Here is a 23,002-nt window from a genome sequence, read left to right on the forward strand (position 1 = left end):
ATCCACTCCACTATACTTACCTGGAGAATCCCATGGACAGAAAGAAGAGCCTGGCAGGCTACAGTCCAAAGGGTCACAAGAGTCTGCCATGACTGAAATGACTAAGCAAGACACAGCAAAGGATGTCTGTACTTGAGCTTCAGGTGACCCACACATCTTCAAGGATTTGCTACAAATTCCCATCAAGCGGACTTCAGGGTTTACTGTGATTATGTCTGGCTGTGTACCTTGTTTAAAATGTGCAGACACAGGTTGTTACATTTTACTTTACAAAATTAAAAGAAGGGCAGCAAATTACAATACAGTATTATTCAGTTCAGTTGCTTAGTTATGTCGGGCTCTTTGTCACCCCATGGACTCCACGCTGTCCTCCCTGTCCATCACCAACTCTGGAGTTTGCTCAAATTCATGTCCATCTAGTTGGTGATGCCATCTCACCCTCTGTCGTTCCCTTCTCCTCCTGCCTTCAATCGTTCCCAGCATCAGGGTCTTTTCCAGTCAGTCAGTTCTTCCCATCAGGTGGCCAAAGTATTGGAGTTTCAGCTTCAGCAGCAGTCCTTTCAATGAATAGTCAGGACTGACTTCCTTTATGATTGACTGGATTGATCTCCTTGCAGTCCAAGGGACTCTCAAGGATCTTCTCCAACACCACAGTTCAAAAGCATCATTTCTTCAGTACTCCACTTTCTTTATAGTTCAACTCTCACATCCATACATGACTACTGGAAAAACCACAGCTTTGACTAGATGGACCTTTGTTGGCAAAGTAATGTCTCTACTTTTTAATATGTTGTCTAGGTTGGTCATAGATTTTCTTCCAAGGAGCAAGCATCTTTTAATTTCATGGCTGCAGTCACTAATGCAGTGATTCTGGATCCCCATACATAAAATCTCTCACTGTTTCCACTGTTACCCCATCTATTTGCCATGAAGTGATGGGACCGGATGCCATGATCTTAGTTTTTTGAATGTTCACTTTTACGCCAACTTTTTCATTCTCCTCTTTCACTTTCATCAAGAGACTCTTCAGTTCCTCTTCGCTTTCTGCCATAAGGGTGGAGTCATCTGCGTATCTGAAGTTGTTGATGTTTCTCCCGGCAATCTTGATTCCTGCTTGTGCTTCATCCAGTCCAGCATTCCACATGATGCACTTTGCACAGAAGTTAAATAAGCAGGGTGAAAATACACAGCCTTGACATACTTCTTTCCCAATTTGGAGCCAGTCTGTTGTTCCAAGTCCAGTTCTAACTGTTGCTTCCTGACCTGCATACAGATTTCTCAGGAGGCAGATCAGGTGGTCTGGTATTCCCATCTCTTTAAGAACTTTCCACAGTTTGCTGTGATCCACACAGTCAAAGCCTTTGGTGTAGTCAATAAAGCAGAAGCAGATGTTTTTCTGGAAATCTCCTGCTTTTTTGATGACCCAATGGATGTTGACGATTTGATCTCTGGTTCCTCTGCCTTTTCCAAATCCAGCTTGAACATCTGGAAGTTCACAGTTCATGTACTGTTGAAGCCTGGCTTGGAGAATTTTGAGCATTACTTTGCTAGCATGTGAGATGAGGGCAATTGTGTGGTAGTTTGATCATTCTTTGGCATTGCCTTTCTTTGGGATTGGAATGAAAGCTGACCTATTCTAGTCCTTTGGCCTCTGTTGAGTTTTCCAAATTTGCTGGCATGTTGAATGCAGCACTTTAACAGCATCATCTTTTAGGATTTGAAAGAGCTCAGCTGGAATTCCATCACCTCCACTAGCTTTGTTCATAGTGATGCTTCCTAAGGCCCACTTGACTTCACATTCCAGGATGTCTGGCTCTAGGTAAGTGATCACACCATCATGACTATCTGGGTTGTGAAGATCTTTTTTATACAGTTCTTCTGTGTATCCTTGCCTTCTTAATATCTTCTGCTTCTGTTAGGTCCATACCACCTCTGTACTTTACTGTGCCCATCTTTGCATGAAATATTTGTTCCCTTGGTATCTCTAATTTTCTTTACTATTGTTAGACAACACTTATTAGTGTTATTACTAGTGTTAGACAACACTATATATCCCTTGGTATCTCTAATTTTCTCTACTATTGTTAGACACATTATTATTAGTGTTATTACTAGTGTCAGATAACAGTATATATTGTTCACAACACTATTGTTGGAGGAAAAAGACAAAGGTAAGGAAGATGATGAAAAAATATGAAGAGCAGTTGTTGGAGTGGGGGACTGTAGTCTAGGTGATGTTTTTTCATGTTTGTACTTCCATGTTTAGGTTTTCCACATTTTCTTGAAAGCACAATGGATCAGTCTTATCATTAAAAAAGTTTAAGACGTCCATAATTTGAGATGAGTCTGTGAAATCAAACTTCAAATGATGCATAGGGGTCACTACATTTCCTCTGTGCACACGCGTGTGTGTGCTAAGTCGCTTCAGTCGTGTCCGACTTTGCAACCCCGTGGACCGTAGCCCGCCAGGTTTCTGTGTCCCTGGGATTCTCCAGGCAAGAATACTGGAGTGGGTTGCCATTCCCTTCTGCAGGGGATTTTCCCAACCAGGGATCGAACCTGCGTCTCCTCTATTGGCGGCAGAAGCCCCAGGTTTCCTCTCCTTAATGCAAATGAAGGCTCATGGAACATGGTTGTTCTCTGAAGCCAGCCGGAGCTCCTCAGAGCTACTGGAACAGAGCCTTCCAGGGCAGCCGCCAGGATGCATGGAACTCTAACAAAAGCCAGTATGCCCACATTACCCATGAACGGAGGAGCTATCTTATTCCAACAACAACAACAAAAAATCAACCAGTCAATAACGCAGACCTGAACACAAGCTACTAGCCACTCAATTAGCTGCTAAGTCACAAGGACAACCGATGATCTGTATAACTCACTAGAATTAGTCACTGCAGCTACTAAAAATAAGCAGCATCAGAATTGTATGTGGACTGACTGTGACGTCAGTTGGCTTGTATTACCTGCTAGACAAGTAAGGCAGATGGGCCGTCTTCTATTCTTAACCCAGAACCATTGTACTCAGAGCTAGAAAGCGACAATATTCCTTTCCTCTTTGTAGAACTCAAAATACGCTAAATGTTTCCTTATAACTTTTTAAAAGATTGAACAAAAAAAGAACTGGACTTCCCTGATAGTCTAGTAATTAAGAATCCACCTGCCAATGCAGGGGACACAAGTTCAACCCATGGTTCGGGAAGATTCTACATGCCGTGAAATAACTAATCCACAACTACTGAACCCAAGTGCTACAGCAAGAAAAGCCACTGCAATGAGAAGCCTGCACACTGCGACTGAGCAGCCCTGCTCCCCTCGACTGGAGAAAGCCACGCAGCAAGAAGACCCTGTGCAGCCATCAACAGATTAATGAATCGAACAACAAAAAATTTCGTGCCGAGGACTGAAATTCGTTCTAAGCCTTGCTTCCAGGATACAATTATACACGGTGCTGGACACTGGGAGAAGGGGGTGCTGCCCCTGGAAGCCGGGTCTTCTCAAACCTCCTCAGTCACCTGATGTTGGCCAGTGGCACCCCCCAACACTGAGGCCTGCAAGAGTCGCAGGACGGCTACGTGGCTGCCTCTGCAAGACACGCACCTCAAAGACACCACACGTGCAGACCGCCGAAACCATCCTCCCCCTGCCCGGTAACAAAGAAGAGGGTTCAACTTTACGTCTTCACCGTCTTTTCTGTATTCTCAGCACCCCTACTCCATGCAGAACCTCTATCCACTTTTCACTGTGTAGCTTTCCCATTTCTGTCTCCTCACACATCCTTGCTCCTGCAGCAGGGCTGGACTTAGGTCTATCCAAGGCCATTACCCGTGCCCTGAACCAGCCAGACCCTATGCTGCCTTTTGAAGTACAAATGACACCTCTCCAGTAACCTGTCCAAATCCACACTTTATTTAAACTCTTCCAACAAAGCAGTGCTAAGGCACCAGACCCAAAGGATAAATGCCTTCAAATAGCTTTTAGTTCTAAAAATGTGTTGTCAGAGAGAAGAGCAAAGGCATGTACCACATATATATCCTCAAAATGAGTAATATAATACCTGTGTTGGCTCTTCTTATAGTAACTTTAATACAGGATATATATTATACAGACTATGACATATATAGTAAATATTATAATACAGATGACAATCCCAAAAGATGGCCAAAAAAGAGGGTCAGAGCATATCCATGGAAACAGAGGTTTGTTTCTACTGTAGAACATAATCGTTCTCTCCAAACACAGACTAACATTACTTGTAGCTAAACATTTCTCCATCTTAATTAAAACAAGGACTTGATGTAATGATCTCTATGGGAAAACAATCTAAAAAAGAGTGGATATATGTGTATGTATAACTTTGCTGTATACCTGAAACACAACATTGTAAATCAACTACACTCCAATAAAAAAAATTTAATTAAAAAAATAAAATGCAGACTTGATATCCCACAAACACTTTCACTTTTTTTCACTTTATTCCACATCTGTTAAGTTTCCAGTTTAGGACTTTAACTGTAAAGTAAAGTTTTACTTTAAAGTTTACATGTAAGTACATGTAAACATGTACACTGTACATGTTCCATTGTGGAAATCCATTTCTTTACTGTTGAGGTCTGACATAAGTCTTACAGTGGACTAAGTCATTAACTGGGGAGAAGGTATACCTCGTGCCTAGTTTTAAAAGCATTTAGTCAATAAAGTTTCCAATGAGCCATAACACCAGGAAGCCATCCATCCTCTCTCCCTTCTCTTTCTGACTCTAGGCCACTACCTCCACCTTGTGGCCAGAGCTAAACTTTGGGGGTCACGGTTCCAAAGTCTCTTCTGGAATCTAAGAGCAAATACAAGGTAGAAGCTGCTTCTATTACTGAGAGCCATCACAGAGAAGGTATTGACCAAGTAAAGTTCTCACAATACCAACCAGGGTGAGAATTCCACTTAGTCACTTGGTTACATCTTGATCAACAATTACCAATAACAAGTTTGTGGGATATTAGGGGCTTACACAAGAATTTTCAAAACTAATGTGAATGGAACTGGCTACTGTCTATCCTGAAAATTAAACAGGAGAACTTCAGAACAAGATGTTTTTAAGCTGAGAGAGGTGGAGGAGTCTTCTAAATTTGGAAACTGCACCTGAATTCCAAAGAGGAACAGTAGGACTAGATTACTCTGGGTTTTTTTTTTTTTAAATAGCCAGCCTGTGGAAATGGAACTTGTTTATTCTTTAACCTAGAAGGAATTGAAAAAAAATTTCAAGGCCATTATTCAAAGTCTTGGAAAACACCGTAACCCATCCTTTGATATAGGTAGATAGAAGAATAATACAAAAAAATAAAAGTCAGTTCAATTAGTTTAAAATAAACCCTCATTTTCTCTTACACCTGTTAATTCCACAACAATTCAGTCTCAAGTACAGTGATGAAATGAGAATGGTCCTGAGGGTGATTCAAAAACCAGTTAGCATGGACTAACATCCACATATGAAAGACGTTAAAGTTGGGATAAATCAGACAACTTTGCACAGAAGCCTTGGCCAAATCATCAAAATGATGATTGGGATCCAAATCACGAAGAGCTAGAAAATGTCAATATACTGAATTCTACATGGAAACCAGGTAGCAGTACACTATGGTTGGTCTCTTCCAACTTCTGGAAAATAAATTAGCATGGGAACAGCATCAGGAGCACTTAGGCCAGAGACAACAGGAACTTCTGTCTGACACACCCACCCGTCAGGACCAATAACGGTGGGCAGATTCTGGGTTGGCAGATAAGGACCAGCCTGGCCTCCTAAGGCAAATACTAATGTCTACCAAGGGTGATGGACAAACGGATCGTGCACTGTTACCTTCCACCCTTCCTTTCTAAGCTTCCCACTCCTGATTGGAGCTTGTGCTTCTTTTGTTTACAAATGGAAAACTTGGACCCCAGTGAAGTTAATGAAATTAATGCAAGGTCACAAAACTAATTAGTGGCTAAACCAGGATGAGTGGCTGAGTCTAGGACGTCACACCTGTATCAACACATCTAGGTGGGAAAAGACAAGGTTCATACAAGGTTGCTAATAATTCAAAGACAAAAATGCTAATTGTTCTGAAGAATGCTTGAGAGAGAACTTTTTGCTCCACAGTCCCACTGTCTCAGGAACTTTCACAGAAGTGATCCTGTGGTTCAAAACATATTCTTCCCTCTTTTGCAAAAGGAACCTAATATTTCCTGCCTATAAATCAGTACATCACAACATATCTCTTGAAACCTTATTAGTTGTGGTTAAAAAGAACAAAACAGCATCAGAGAGTAAGGAGGTGCTATGCAGAACTGTCAATGCATACTTCAGATAGGAAGTCCCCACTGTGTGAAGAAAAAGTTGAAAAATGTTTTTCACTGATATTCCACAGGACTTTTTAAAGTTTGAAAAAACAGTTGATGATATGGGGAAAAAAAAAACTATCCTAATTAAGGATACAGAGAGAGAACCATATATTTTTACCTGTTCTAAGGTAAGCTGTTTAGAAATGGTATCATTCTCCAGTTTTTTAATTTTCTTCATCAGTTTGTTGACCTGGAATTCCTGCTCCTGCTCAAGATGCTGTTCTAGTTCAGCTTTCTCATGCTGCAACTGGAAAATGAGAAAAAAAAAAAAAACACAGATGTAGAAATCAAGACACTCAAAAGCCATGATAATGCTGGCTCTAAAAGCTGGTTAAATCAAGTATAGGAGGTCATCATAAAAGTTACCTTACTCATTTCTGCTCGTATATCCAAATGTACACCTAGTAACCTGCTCCTGATTCCTCTAACTTATAACCAAAAATTATAGTGCATAATCAGAGGCACTTGTCTATATGTATGTATACATATATATGTGTGTGTGCATACATACACATATATGTATATGTATATATATGTATATCAGAGCATCAAACCATGATTAAACACCGATTTCAATTCTGAAGAACATGTAAGTGGTTGTCTCTATAGGGAAGAACTGGGGATGAGGAAAGGAAGGAAACGTACTTTTCAGAATATATATAACCCTTGGAGACTTGAAAATTTTTATACCTTGGCCATAGAAATTATTTAAAAAATAGAAATTTTGCAACTGTCAGTTTTATTAAATGAATTATAGTTACTTGCATTCATACAATGTGTGTAGAGAGGGAAGAGAAGTTACAATCACAAAAAATACCTGGTAAAGTATTCTGAATGCTGTTTACAAGTGTACTAGTAAGCATACTTGGCAAAAAAAAAAACAAAAAATTAACTTCTTATAATGAGACCAAGCTCACACCTTCTACATCTTTCCTGAAAACCAAGAGGGAAAGCCTCTTATTAATGCAATTAAAAGAGAAGGTTATGGTGCCATTGCAAAAGAAATCTTAAAAAAATGTACTCCAAACTTCAAAACCAAAAGAGAATAAAAGAAATCCAGTGGGCACACAACAACTGGGGTTCTCATCAATCACTGTGCCTTATTTCCAATGTTCTCAGATGGGAGGGGCCATTGATTCACAGTAGGGGTTAATAGGAATGAGCCACAGGGCCTGATATTTTCAGAACCACAGGCAAATTAAGCAAAAGTTATTAAAAACAATGAAGCACACAGTTTGATTTTGAGGTCTAAGATGATCAATGCTCCCTAATTCTAGCTCCAAAACCATTTCTTCAGGCAGGCACTTCGTACCAGGCTCGTGTTAGGCAGGCATGACAACCCCCATATCTAATGTGATAAAACAGGTTACCAGATCAAGGTAATTCAGCTGGAACGTGGCAGAGACTGGGGCCCAAACCATGCTCTAAACTCTAAACCAGAGTTCTCCTACCAGATCCTGAGCAAACCTCTGAGGGGCTGGCTAGACACTCTTCCATACACAAGTGCCTAGTGCTCCCCTGGCGTTCAGAAGGTTAAATGACTAAATACAAAGAACAATGAGTCATGGATGCTTGCCCAGGAAAAGCTGCCCCTTTGTGGACCCACAGAGGGTGCACTGCACGAGAGAGCGCTCAGGGGGCCTAAAAACCTCAAAAGTTATACTTAATCATCTCACTTGAAACCATTTCCATTGCTATGAAAGTACCAGGCTTGGTGTTTAAGAAGAAAACAAAAATGTTCAAAACCTGACATCGTCTTTCAACACGGGAAATACTGACTAAACAGATGCTGGTTTTTCTCCAACTATTTTTTATATGCAACTCCTAAAAAGCTGGTCAACCTTGCAGGGACTCAGAAAGCAAGCAGATGTGAAGAGGTGCTTACAGTGACAAGTCTATTTTTAGCTAGCCCATTAAAATTCAGGTTCTGGAAGATCAAGCAGTAATTAAAAGAACTAAGAGGAATGGTCAGAGACTGAGAACAGTTCTCAGCATTTCAGACACAAAGACCCCCAACAGAACAAGCATCAGTTATAAGGGAAAAAAATAGCACAACAAGTACTTCTTCATCTGACTCTTGCATTCTATAAAAATTACCTGTATGGTGTGTCTTCCACCTGCACAGTTGAGGCAGAAGGGAGTGAAATCTATAGTTAAGACATTATCTTTGCCCTAAAATAGTTTATGAGTGCTAAGCTTAAATGATATCTACTGGTTTTAGAAAAATGAACTTTTGTCTTAAAACTTTTAAACATTTTGCATAGTTTTCTTTAAACATTAGATGTGTTTTCTTCCAATATGTTTTTTAAAATATTTTATCCATTTACTTGGCTGCGTCATTCTTACTTGTAGCACGCAGGATCTTGGCTGCATCATGCATGATTTTTCACTGCACAAGGATTCTCTAGTTGTGGCACACGGGCTTAGTAGCTCCACAGCTTGTGGAATCTTAGTTCCCTGACCACAGATTGAACCTGTGTCCCCTGCATTGCAGGGTGGATTTTTAACCACTGGACTACCAGGGAAGTCTCTCCAATGTTTTCAACTGCTGCCACTTTTATTTCAAAGAGCCTCCTTCTTCCCTTTTTTTTAGTGTTATGTTTGTGCTCTTAAGTAAATTAAAACAATAAAGAGAAGTGTTCATTGCTTAGTTGTGTCTGACTCTTTGCGACCCCATGGACTGTAGCCTGCCAGTCTCCTCTGTCCATGGAATTCTCCAGGCAAGAATACTGGCCAGGGGATCTTCGCAACCCAGGGATCAAACCTGGGTCTCCTGCATTGCAGGTGGATTCTTTACCGTCTGAGCTGCCAGGGAAGCCCAAAATAACAAAGGATGCAATCTAATGTCAAAAAATCTCTCCCCCAGACCCAGGCAGCAATTTGCCACAGAATATTGATCTGAGCAAAGGTAAGATTCTCATTGTTGTAGAGGAAAAGACTCATATACAGACAGATGGTCTAATACCATCAATAACTGATAAGGTATTTCCTTTAAGAATACTGATTCAGCTAGTAATGAAATCTATAAAAGCCCTCAATTTAAAAAGGCTTTTTCCTTTCAAGAGCTATACCCAAAGGAAAATGTGATGGTGAAGCTGTCGTTACTAGAACTCAAGCGAGGTCCTTGGGTTATACAAACCATTTGGAAAATATCAAGCCATCCTGAGATATAACTCAACCAAAGACTCACAGTTTTCAACATCCCCCAAAGACAGACCTGGAACAGTTTTGCTGCCTGTTTTGTTCTGCCATCTCTCGGGTGACAGGCAATTTAGGGGCAGGGCACAGAGTTAGTGTTCCAAACAGAACACTAGAAACAGAAAATCTGGTTCTTCCTTGGAACCAAGAAATCACCAATAAAAAGAGAAATACAGCAAGAAATACACAAACAACTCCCCAGAACAATCATGAAGAGAGTTACATGGGCAAGAAGAGAGGGCAGAGAAAGAAATATTGAGCAATTAATAGCCACAGAGTTTTCCTCATAACAGTGCACCTGAGAAAATTTTAGAAATTATTTGTTTCAAACAGATACCAAGTAAATTCCAGCTATTTGGCCCCAAGAGGACTTGAACCAACACCCTGAATCCATCTATTTTTTTTCTAGTTTTTTTTAATTTGGCTGCACCTCACAGCATTTTAGTTCCCCAACCAAGGACAGAACCCATGCCCCATGCAGTGGAAGCATGAAGCCCTAACCACTGGACTGCCAGGCAATTCCCTCCACCTGCCTGTAGATGATTTCCTGGTGGCTCAGTGGTAAAGATCTGCCTTCAGCGGAGGAGACCCAGGTTGGATCCTTTGGTTGGGAAGATTCCCTGGAGAAGGGAATGGCTACCCACTCCAGTATTCTTGCCTGAAGAATCCCATGGACAGAGGAGCCTGGTGGGCTACGGTCCATGGGCTCACAAAGAGTCAGACACGACTGAGCGACTAACACTTTCACTTTTACTTTTCAGGACCTACACTTTTACTTTTCAGGACCTATCAGAAAAACTAAACTCCAGTTTCATTTCTGAGTAGCATCTTCAACATGGGTGTAAAATTTAAGACATGATTTTAAATTTCTAATCAAAGGTCTTAACGTCTTAGGCATTTCTTAATCTTACTAATCAGGTCAGAGATCCTGAAGTGGAACAAAAATCATTCAAACTGAGAAGTAAATAGGCAAGTAAATTCTATTAAAGTGTTTGAAAAAAAAAAAAACTCATTTGTTTGCCTTTAATGTATCTAAAGTAAAATGCTTAGGTAGATTAAAATCTGTTGTCAGAATCAGCATTTTCTGTAAATATATTTCTTACAAAGTCAATCTCACAGATTATGGAAGAGCTTTAGAACTCTTAACTGTGCAATATATTATAACATTAACAACAAGAAACCTTGTACAATGGAAATTACATAACTGACGATCCACAAGCAGCACATTTACAATGGAATTGGGGTTATATAAATAAAGATTTGTTCCCTGGGATTCAGCATGAAAAATATATTAACGTAAGTGAAAAAGTCATAAGCAAAAACACAACCACAAACCTGGAAAATTCTAAGCACTCAAATGCGAGCATTTTCTCATTGTATCCACTTACATATGAAGTCCCAAAGCCAATTTCCAGCCCATTAAAAAACATGAGTATAGCTTTAAGTTGATCTAACACAGACTAGCCTTAAGCATCACTGAATTACCAATAATTGCTGTCTTTCTCATAATTTCCAAAGTTTTCTAGAGCCACTTCAGTGAACCAGGCTTCTTATATCAGAGATTCAAAAACTCTTCTTCACTGAATGGCTTTTATTCTGGGCAAAACCTTCTCCAGCAGGTACAGGCACCACTGCAGGTACACACGGAGGTTGGCTGCTAAGCCAGCCCACCCACCCAGCATGCAGCAGGTTTGCCAAATCCCAGGCTTGGTGAAGCATGTTTGCAAGTCTGGGCCTGTTGTTAGTCCACCCAGAGACAAGGGCGGCACGCCGTCTTGCCATCAGCCCTGGACTTGGCTTTTTTGATTCAACTTGAGGATAAACCCAAGATGCCCCCAGTTCTGTTTACACTAGTCAATGCTAACCATTCTCTGTATGACCTGAAGTTTTGCAACCAACATCCCTCATTTATTGACAACTGCCAAGAACTAGAGTCATCTGCACTGAACCAAGTAAAGGCCACCATGGGATAGTGACTATATTAAGTCATTGGATTGCCAAAAATAATTGTCATATAATTAACACAATAAGCCCTCTACATATGAACAAGTTTCGTTCCAAGAGCGTGTTCTTAAGTTCAATTTGACAAGGTAAGCCTAGGTACCTGACTAACACAATCAGCTATCTAGTGCTGCTTTTATCCTTGCTTCCAGACATCTTTGTCTTGAAATAAAGATATTGTACTCTATACAGAACTGGACAGCCAGTACAGAAAAGCACAACCACTTGTACAGGAAGCATGTGTGTGACAACGTACGCTAGACATGTGAACTAACTTACATGAATGGACCCGGGAACAAACATTCACATCTTTTAAAGTCTGCAGCTTATAGGTTCATGTGTAGGGGACTTACTGTTCCAAGCAGTTAACACGGGCTTTGAAAAAACATTGAGTCTCTCACAACACTGAGTCTCTAAACCAATCTGACCAGCTCTGCTGAGTAGAAAGTCAACCTCCCACCTTCAATTCAGTGCATCACCACTAAACGCCTTCTGGGCCCACACTTAAGCCCACCTCCTTCCCGCTTCTGTTACTGGTACTGTTATTCTCAGTCAATACCTCACATCTCATCAGTTACCAAATGGCACTAAGTCAGCCCCCAGAACAGCTGTCCAACACACCCTGCGCTTTCTGTGCTCTGGTTCAAGTCTTTTACTCCTCTTCACTGGGCCACTGCCAAAGCTTCTAATCGATACCCCAGGTCCAGTGTAGATCATGCTAAACTAAACTAGTAGAGTTTTCTATTCATACAACACCCTGCTCAAAACCTTATAATGGCTCCCTCATTCCTGCAGAGTAAGCCCGAACTCGCCGGTATGATGTTCAAGTCCACCTTCGATCCAGTCCCCATGCAAGTTCCCCATACTTTCACACTCAGCCCAAGTGACAGCCTAAGGTTGGCACACACAAATCCCTTCAGGGTCCAGGCACCTAACAAACGATGATCAATCTCAGCACAGAGAGTGGAGGTAACTATGATTAAAGGCACAGCTCATGTCTTTTTCTAAAGAATCTTTTCCTGGAGGGGAAAAAAAAGAAGAAAACCCCACATTTTAAAAACTGAAGGGACTGAGCTGGCAGTCCAGCAGTTAAAGCTGCACCTTCCAACTCAGGGGGTGTAGGTTTGGTCCCTGGTTAGGGAGCTAAAGACCACATGCCTCATGACCAAAAAACCAAAACATAAACTAGAAGCATATCGTAACAAATTCAACAAAGACTTAAAAAAAAAAATCGTCCACATCAACAAAAGAAAAAAGAAACCCATCACCCTGGGCAAACATGCCTGGAGACCACTCTGATGCAGGGGCTTCCAGACCCCAAGTCCTGCTGGTCACCATGATAACGAGAGCCACTGCACCCCAAGCCCACCGTCCTGACCACGCTGTATCCTCTGCCTAGAGTACCTGAAGCGTTTCCTCCAAATTTCTGCAACTTTGGGAGGCCTCCCACAGTCACCTCCCACACATGCTCAGCATCATTTACACTCCCCCTTGAGGCTGGGATGAGCACAGTCTGCCTTAATCCAAAACCAAAGTTCTGTGTTCTCTGATTCATCCAAATGAAGCAGAAAAAAAAAAAAAAGGGTTCACTCTTTTCTGATGGTATAGCTCTTCATGATTCCAGATTAAAGTGGGGGTGATTTATCTTTGTCCCCACCTTTGGTCAACCCTGGGCTCTGACTTCTAAAACCCCAGCTCTATACAACTGCCAACAGCACAACTGAGCTTCTTAGCTGTTCTGTAATAAATAAATAGCAAATGTGCTCAGGAAAAAGGGAGCCTTGGGTGCTGGGTCTCCTCTCAATTTCCACCTTCCCCAGATCTTCCTCCAACAGTTCATCGTGATCTTGTTAATTCTTCCACTTATCTTCAGTGAAGCTTGCCTGAATTATCTATTTGTGATTTTCAAAAAGGGGAAAAGTATACTTAACTTTTGCAAGGAAAATTGGTAGGCCCTTCCAGAAAATAAATTATTTTTTGGATGTTATTTTCTCGTCAGCATCCTCAACAGTGAGGAGAACCTCTCACCTGAGTGGAGGGCTCCAGTACATGAGGCTTCCTGCCCACTTAGAATACCTCAGGGGCTAAGTCTGACCTTCTTACATTTGATTCCTAATAGCATCATGCTGCTTAAAGGGTTAACACCTTTGAAAAAAATCTAGTTAGGAGGAAGGTTTAAAAAAGATGCTCCATGGATAAGATAAAGGGATTCTTGAGGCTCTGGAGTCAACTCGAGGGGGAAAAAAAAAATCCATTTTGTAAAAATTAACCCTTTCTTCTTTGAGGAGTAGAGAATATTTAACCCAAAGAAAGAATTTATTCTAAGCTGAGACCTTATCATAAATTAAAAGAAAAAAAAAAAGGAAAGTAATTAGTAGTAGGATATATCTCTGTATTTTAAGGTAATTACTAACTGGGCTGACTGTAAACTTTTTAAAATGAAAAAAAAAAAAATTACCCAAGAAATGCAAAACACTGCAACATTTATAACTGCAAAGTTTTAAAATCATTTGCACAGCATTTCCAGTGATAGTTCAGGTCCTTCTACGGTGCAGCCAAGTATCTTTCAATCTCCAAGATTCACCTTTTCAACTAGAAATAACAATGCTTACTTACCCCTAGCCTAGTGAGTAAAAGCAACTTCTCACTCCAGCTTCATCTCATTATTTTTCATTTCCTTCTCCTACTTTTACTTTCTACCTGCATTTCTCCATATTTTGTCAAAGAAGTCAGTCTGAGAAGCTTCTAAGCCCTGACCCTTGCTCTTATAATTTGGGGAATCCAAGCTGGAACATTAACTCCAGCCATAACGGTAACATACTGCAAACACTTTGGGAAAAAACTCAGTGATCTGTGAAGACTAAAAGAACTGCCTCAAGTTTATTGTATTTTCTAATCATAATGCAAATTACATTGGACTGAGAGATTTCTGGCATGCTGCTAACAGGAAAATTCTGCCTTATAATTTGGCCTCTGGTGGTTGTGGCATTTAAAATGCAATAAACACATCCCAGAAGCCCTCTGCAGATGTATCGTGAACGCAATGTATAAACCCCCTGTTCCATGAAAAGAAACAACACACAAGCTCAGAGTCAGATAACGTGGAGTGAAAAACAACAACGAGAACAACAACAGAAAAGAAAACACAACTCAATTTGGTCCCAAATGTTCTGTGAGCTATTAGGTGATAGCCAATTTTTCTGCTTGGCATTAATAGCCCTGAAAAACTGAAAGCCAAGAGGGCCACTGGTCCAGGCAGCTTAATGAAGAACATATTTCAAGGTCTCTTCTCCCCTGCCACGGGAGAACAAGCCTTCACCTGAATGGATGTGACAGCAGTGTTCGCCTCGGTGCCTTTAAAAGGAACTAAACAGGGTTTCATACATATTTATCACCCTGACATGTGATTCTGCTGCCTGAACAAACAAGATCACTACACTGCCATCTTAGTGACTTGGAGAACTTGGAGTGAAAGAAGGCAGCCTCAGATTCTGGCATATAGGCTTGAGAAGAGAATTGGGCATCTACGCTCACTTCTAGTGCCTGCGGACAAGCCTGCCCTCCACAGACATAGCTTGAAGGGATTACAGAAGGGCACACTGCAGAAGAAAACCTGCCTCGTTCAGATGGGAGTGGAAGGAGAAACTACTACTCCAGGTTGAGGGGAGGGAGAGAGGAGGTGCCTGAATGTAATCCTTTGTCTAGGTCAACAGGCAGATTCAGGGACTTGTCGCAAGCCTTACTCTAAGTTTCATTCCTGTGCGAACACAGATGGAAGAATAATGCTATTACAGAACAGCCTTCTGAACGTCTCAGCTCTGTATCACTTGACAATGGTGGCTTCAGCAGTGGTTTTTGCCCACAACTTCCTTCCTTCCCTCCATATATCATCTTTCCACAGATGCTAGGAAATTGCAACTGCTTTAATTCCCGGAGGCGTTCTCACCTCAGGGACCAAGTCAATAATAGTAACAATAAGTCATGCCACTTAACAAGAGATCCAGAAAACTTTTGTTCTTAAGTGCTTTCCACCATTAATAAGAAAAATGTGTCTCCTCAGTAAGGGAATGAGTGCAATCATTTCTATTATATTAATAGCTACAGTGGCATTGTTTTCTGAGGACCAGATCCAATTTCAAAAGTGACTCTACAGTACAAGACTACAAACTTATTTGTTATTTTAAGGTCTAAAATTTGAAAACTGGATTAGAGTGAAAACATTCAGAGAGATATATAATACTCGGTATTCCTATCTCAGTCCTGTTCCAGGCTTTAAAATAAAGAAACAAAAAATATTCATTAACTTTTGGCGGCAGTATTGGTGGAGAAAAGTGTAGGCAACAATTGAACACGGCTTCCCAAGAGCAGGAAGTGAACCTGATGCCTTGGGCTTACATAAAAGCAAGTGAGAAAACCCACAGGGACTAAAATCGCTATCCATCTCAGGAACAACAGGTCTTCCATTTGGTACTGGTGACTGGTGCTTAACTGTTAGCCAGAGGAATTAGGGTTTTTTGTTTTTGTTTTTAAAGAGCAGCCAGTGGAATGAATCGTATCACAGCTGACAAGACAGTTAAGCCAATCATAAGAGCATTTTGTTTACGCTAGCTCTAAATGAACAATCTGGGTAGTCCAGAATCTTCCTGACTTTGCAACGAGCCTGACTTTGCAAGGGGCACTCCAGTGCACTGCAGTCTATGCAGTACATGATAAACAGAAGCAATTATGATAGTGAAACTGAGTAAGACCCTGCAGGACCATCCCAGGGACAAATCTCCATCTTACACCTGCCCCCGCCTTGGCCCCTGCCTCTTGTCTGTAGAAAAGCTTTAAATTTGCTCTTTGGTTACAGAGCAGATTTAATTAGAGAAGTGAGAAAATAGTCAAGCAAGACAAAATAATAATAGTTAAGCCATACAACAAGGACCTTTATTTTATTTCCTCCTCGGGGCTATAAATAATATCCTGAGCCATGTCCTTGAGTTGTTGTGCAGATACTAAAACACCCACTAGGTGGAAGAAGTTCGCTGCATGCTGACCACCAGTGCACATAAACCCCAGACTGTTTGGAACCAGAAAACTGATAGCTGAGATTCCTGAAACATCACTATTTCCTCATCATCAACCCATCAGAGAATTGTGCATGAGCTGATCATGCACCCTGTGTCTCTCTCCCCTCAATGTCTTTCAAAACCCTTCCTGAAAAACCATCGAGGAGCTCATGTCTTTTGAGCACAAGCTGCCCATTCTCCTTGTTTGGCGCCCTGCAGTGAACACTGTATCCTCATTCACCACAGCCCCGTAAGTGGACCAGCTTTGCTGCATATCAGGTAAGCAGACCCCAGTCTAGTTGGGCTGCAGCTGCAAGACTGTGAGCTCTCAAGTTCAGTGATACAGCTGGAGGTTTCAAAACACAAGGACAAAATAGGTATGTTTAAAATTTCCTTCTTAGGAAGTAAGATATTTTCTAATTACAGAAGTAATGCACGTTGCTTCTACAAACTGAGAAGGAAAGGAGCACAAGAAAATTAACATCCCTAAGCTCAGCACCCAAGTATAATTACAGCCAACATTTCAGAGAACAGTCTTTTAGACTTTTTTTTTCCTAGCATAGATATTAGGAATCAAATTCTGATGAAGAATTTGATCACAAAACATTCCTTACACATTTTAATTACAAATTACGATTAAGCAACAAACATCTCTTCAAGGCATTCCAGAGCTGAATTTAGTTCTAGCGTAGGCTTGGCATTAGATAAGAAGGCTCCTTTTTAGGACAGTTCTTACCAGTCAAGTCATTGATCCCATGGTCCAGGCTCAGAAAGAATCAGATTTTTCAGACAAGAGGTTTTGCAAAACCAAGGTATCTATCTAGCAGATATATACAAAAATAAAGGAGAAAAACTACATGCTGTTTTGTGCATGTGTCTTTGTTTACTTCAGACAGGATTAACATACTTGGAGGTGTTCAACCTCTCTTCCAAACATGATCTTTTAACAGGGCAAAGGGGTTTCTATTCATCTACTGAAATACATTTGATTCAGTTTTTAAAGGTATTTGATACCATCTGTATCACAGCAGATGGGAAGGGAGGTATCTCCTTTATAGTAATAATCTCATTTTGTTCTCAAGACCAAAGAATTCCTTTGAAATGCACATAAAAGCAACACTCACTATCAAAGACAACAGCCACAGCACAAGCAACAAAACCAAAATTGCTCCATAAATAGCCTCTAAGTGGCCTCTGGGTGAAAAATGTTAAACACTTCCCTGGTGAACAGGTCAATTTACTCCTCTGTCCATCAGTGTCACCAGCAGCACGGTTTCTCTTAGTAGGCTATCATAACAAGTTCTTATCCAGAAGCAAGCATCCTAGAGAGTCATACTAAAGTAATTACACAGTTGGAAAAGTCTATTGGTACCAATTACTCTAAAAATCTTCCAGATGGGAGATTAGTTCTACCACACTGGGTGGCAGAAAATGTGAGACTGCAACAAAGGACTGGCTGAAACCCTTCAGGAAAGCCTGGGGGTGGGTACAGTGGGCCTACAGCCCTTCTTTCCGGCGGTTATACAAGAGCCTTCCATCTGGCCAAAGATACAGGGATTTACCACAAAGCGGCGTGCAGCTGACACCTGGTGTCCAAAGCAAGGGATCACCTATCATGTCACAGTAGGCACAGCTCTGGAACTTGCCAGAGACCTCAACGTCACACTACCTGCCATTCGTGTCTTTTCAAAAGTCTTAGAAAGAACCAGGGGCGTGGAATAAGGGGTTATTTCTTATGGATTCAGCTTCAGTTTGAAAAAGTTCTTGGGGATGGGTGGTGGGGATGGTTGTACAACAATGTGAGTGTACTTATGGCCAGTGAACGATACACTCGAAAATGGCTGCAATGGCAAATTTTATGTCTATGTCATATATACTTTTGTGAAAGCTGCTCAGTCGTGTCCCACTCTTTGCGACCCCATGGACTGTACAGTCCGTGGGAATTTTCCAGGCTAGAATACTGGAGTAGGGAGCCATTCCCTTCTCCAGGGGATCTTCCCAACCCAGAACTCAAACCAGAGGCTCCTGCATTTTATTACTATATATACATATGGAATTCCCATATATAGGGCTTCCCTGATGACTCTGTGGGTAAAGAATCTGCCTGCAATGCAGGAGACATGGGTTCAATCCCTGGGTGGGGGAAGATCCCCTGGAGGAGGAAATGGTAACCCACTCCAGTATTCTTGCCTAAAAACTCCCATGGACAGAGGAGCCTGGTGGGCTACAGTTCAAAGGTTCACAAAGAGTCGGACATGACTGAGAGACTAAGTGCGCACACTCTCTCCCTTTCTCTCTCTCTCTCTATATATATATATATGTATTGTATATATATAATACATGAAAATAAAACCTAGGAACCAAGCTAGGATTCATGTCTCAGAGTGTTGACCATCCATTTGCCCAGGTTCTACAAGTGGGATCACTAATGAGCTACAGACCCACCTAGAACTCCCCAAACAACAGACTTACATCCTCATACTGAACACTGTTTTGACTGAGGGTGAACATAAGACCCAGTCATGTGAAGACCAAGGCTCCACATTACAAACTACTTTGGGTAACATTGTCTTGCATTGTCCAGTTTGTATTAATGTATTACCCAGTCTCTTTAGAAAGATCCATGCCCCTCAAGAAATTTAAGTTTTTAATATATGAAACTTTTTCTCCTGACCAAGTAAAACTATTTCTTTTAATGTAAGAATTCTGAAAAAATAATCTGGAAAAAATAATAATCTGAAAAAATAATTCTGAAAAAAAAAAAACAAAAACAAAAAACTACATTTCTCCAAGTTACAGCTTTATTTATAGGATGTTCAGAGCTTACATTTTAAGTTCAAACCTTCTTATGTGAAGTATATTACTATAATTAACCTCTTTTTCTGTTGAACATGGCTCTTAGGCGTTCATTCTATCCACGAGCTTGCTTTAAGGGACATCAATGTCCTTGGAAAGTAGGTGGGTCAGGATAATAAGCTAATGAGAGGCTAGTTTAAACTACATATTACAGAACAACCCACAATGAAAATGAGTCTTTCCAGAGAAAAAAAAGCATGATCTGGCTAGGATATTGACTGCTTGATAATGTACTTTAATCAAAGACTCCAAATACCAATGACTATGCAAGTTGAAAACAAAAAAAAAATGTTTCTCAAAGTGTTAAAAATTAGGGCATCTGATTACACACTAAAATCAGAAAAGGAAGCCATAATCATATCCTTACAGTTCTGGAAGCAACATGCAGAATAATTCGTCTAATGCTGCCAAGGTGTGATAGAGTCAAAAGTCAAACTAATCTTCTACCTCATTTTTTTCTCTAAATCAGAATGCACAGGAATAAAGAAAACATTTCAACACAGAAATTCCACCATAAATCTCTGCTAGATAATACTGACTGAGGATCTCTATCCTTCACATTCCAACAGCTACCACATAAATCAAATTTTGTACAAGATTATAGTGGTATCTTTATTCAGTAATTAGGTATGAAAATAAGAATAAAAAGACGGACCATTGCATGGTCTTAACACTAAAGCTTCTGATCTCTTCTTCCAACATTTGATGTGTTAGAAGGTAAGAGAAGAATTTAGGAAGGTTTTTTAGGCTTCAAATATCCTTTTGCTATAATCTCATTAGAATACATATTTTGATCAAATTAATGCATAAAATTGTTAGTAATGCCAGTGAATAAAAAATATAAGGAAAGATTTCTATCTTTTACAGCCATCTGAAAAAAATACCAATAATGGTTCTCTTTGGATAATTTTATACCTATTCACTATTTTGGAAATGTTGTGCTAAACAATGAAAACTCCATGTCCCACTTGTTCTCAAGTTCATACTAAATAACCTGCATGATATTTGCCCTAAACAAATCTTACTTTTGTAATTTACTAGTAAGCTTCAAGGAGAGGAAAACAAAACAAACAGGAGGGGAAGGTAGAACAATCTAACAAGAAAAATAAAAATTTCTGTATGTTTTGTGTGCTGTCTTCTATACACTATTAGTGATTAATTTTAAAACATTTGTTATTTGTTCAGTAACATATTACTCACCCATCTGAACACAAATGACTGTGCATAATTTTAACTATCACAGATACATATATTTTTCTCCCCTCAAAGTGGCATTTCCCTTTGTATCTTCATATATTAGTACAAAAGACCCACTTCTGGTTGCCAGAAATGTCCACATAGTCATTACAGATTCAACATAAAAGGAGAAAGAAATCTCACATTTGGCATTAACTCTCATAATCCCAAAATACTTCATATATCACTGACTCCTGTGCTAAGGCCTCAGGCTCATCAGCAATTTCTTGAAATGGTCAGGGTATAAAATTTTACCTCACCTAAGCAGATGAGCTGGGAACCACAGTCTTGAGTATTATACTGCTGCCACCTTCACTTAGGTATTTTAATCTCTAAAGAATTTTAGCTACGACCTCATCAGCAAATGTTTCAAGCAAAGTGCTAGATCAAAGTCATTTTTTTTTCCCCTAGAGAAGAAAACAGGCAGGGAAGATAAGAGGGGAAGAAAAGGTAATTTACCTGCATCAATTTTCTGGAGAGCTCATTAGTGAGGAACTCTTCTTCCTTCTCGTAATTTACAGCAAGGGTTTCTTTCTCCTTCTGCAAAGCTTGAATTTTCTTGAATAAAGTGTTACTTATGAATTCTTCTTCCTGCTCAGCCCGGGCTTGCTGTTAAAATTTTCAAAAAAAGAGAAAAACAGAAGAAAACAAAAATACGTTAAGCAAATAGGAATTTACTAATTGAAATATAGTTCTTCTTTTCAGAGAGGGTGCCCATTTTAATTAGAGCTCTATTTTTAACTGTGAACCAACATACCCCAAGATGACAAAACAGAGGAACTGAGTAGCAACCATAAAGGTAAATCTGTTACCCCAAAGGGACTCCCAGTACTATCGTCTTAATCGGATAGCTGTCAGTCGCTCAGTTCTGTCTAACTCTTTGCAACCCCTTGGACTGTAGCCTTCTAGGCTCCTCAGTCCATGGGATTCTCCAGGCAAAAATACTAGAGTGGGTAGCCATTCCCTTTTCCAGGGGATCTTCCCAACCCATGGGTCGAACCCAGGTCTCCTGCATTGCAGGCAGATTCTTTACTGTCTGAGCCACCAGGCAAGCCCTATTAAAGGGATATTTCAAAGAAATTAATAAAGATGGTTTGCAGTCTTTAGAAGCCATCCCAAATCAATCACCAGGATACAGAAAGCTCCTTCTCATATGGCAGACGGGTCCAATGCTGGGGTATGCGTATCAATTAATGACAACTCTCCACAAGTCTCCTCATTCGAAGGGTTCAGAGTTAAAACACCTAGGTAACATCTTTTACTGAAGCAAAGAAGTACCGTTTACCAAAAGTAAAATCATGTCACCTCTTCAAGATGTTACTGAAAGGGTTTGGATATGCAATTTGAAAAGCAATACAGATAGACACAGATTAATTTACATGTTCATTAAATATTTATTGGAAGGAAATAATAGCAAACAGCTAAAAAATAGTTGTTGCAAAGAGTCCAGGGGATGAAAGATAAGGATGGATGAGAGGAGTGTCGTTTTTCACCTATTTATTTCCCTACTGGGAATTTTTGGAGGTGAGGGCAAGGACAGGCATTACTAAATGTTAAAAACAGAAAAAAAGGGAGTCAGGCATCATTCAGTGGAGATGAAAATATTCTCCCATAGATTCCTCCCTCCACTTGTGTTTTAACAGAATAAACAGAAAAACCTAGTCATCCTTGCAGGAAACTAATTTTTTCAGAAAACGGGGGCTTGTTCCAAATGGACTCAGCTCTCTTCAAAGTACCTTTTAAGCTGCAACATTTTGATGCACGAGTCCCCAGTAACGCAGTCCTATTTCATCTGCCAAGTCCAGGAAGGAAAGAACTGCAGCAATTCCAAGCCTCCAACACCTGTCACTTATACAAGACAGCCAGAGGGCAAGAGAAGAAAGGGCACCTACCTGAAACAATCGCCACCTTTTATTGTAAAAGGGCCGACAGCCACTCCCAACTCGCCTGGCTGGGCTGGCTGGGATTGCCACCCCCACCTGGAGAGCCTTGGTTTCTGGGGAGTTCATCCTCCCTGCTCCCCATCACAGGCAGGAAGGACGCCAGTGCCTGGAACTGCCTGCCAAGCAAATCTACCGAAGAAAGTCACGTGTATGTAGTACTAAGACTGAAAAAAGAGCCACAGAGAAAATGGAAGCTTGGGGAGGAGGTCTGGCTCTTCAGTTCTTTAAGACACCATCTGGCATAGGCCGGGAGAGGTAAGCAACAAAGAACATGTCACTCAGCTAATAAGGTTTTCTGAGCAGCCAAGCGCCAGGGGAGCAGGGTTCCCTTACACACTCTGTAAT

At 40.6% G+C, this 23,002-nt stretch overlaps 1 protein-coding gene across 2 annotated transcripts in view; it reads right to left on the reverse strand.

Annotated features, from left to right (window-relative positions):
* Positions 1 to 23,002, reverse strand: part of CCDC6 (coiled-coil domain containing 6) — a 109,606-nt gene that overhangs the window by 34,857 nt on the left and 51,747 nt on the right. Inside the window, exons 1-3 of one of the 2 annotated variants that reach the window (XM_020897119.2) lie at positions 22,607 to 22,738; positions 21,174 to 21,323; positions 6,491 to 6,619 (exon numbers count right to left, since the gene is read on the reverse strand). In XM_020897119.2, the coding sequence (XP_020752778.2) occupies positions 6,491 to 6,619; positions 21,174 to 21,323; positions 22,607 to 22,723 (396 nt within the window). In that variant the 5' untranslated portion in view covers positions 22,724 to 22,738. Of the gene's footprint in view, positions 1 to 6,490; positions 6,620 to 21,173; positions 21,324 to 22,606; positions 22,739 to 23,002 lie in introns of those variants that run through there. The other variant, XM_020897117.2, reaches the window with a different exon arrangement.

This window comes from Odocoileus virginianus, chromosome 7, assembly GCF_023699985.2.
Source record: "Odocoileus virginianus isolate 20LAN1187 ecotype Illinois chromosome 7, Ovbor_1.2, whole genome shotgun sequence".
In the NCBI taxonomy this organism is placed as follows: domain Eukaryota; kingdom Metazoa; phylum Chordata; class Mammalia; order Artiodactyla; family Cervidae; genus Odocoileus; species Odocoileus virginianus.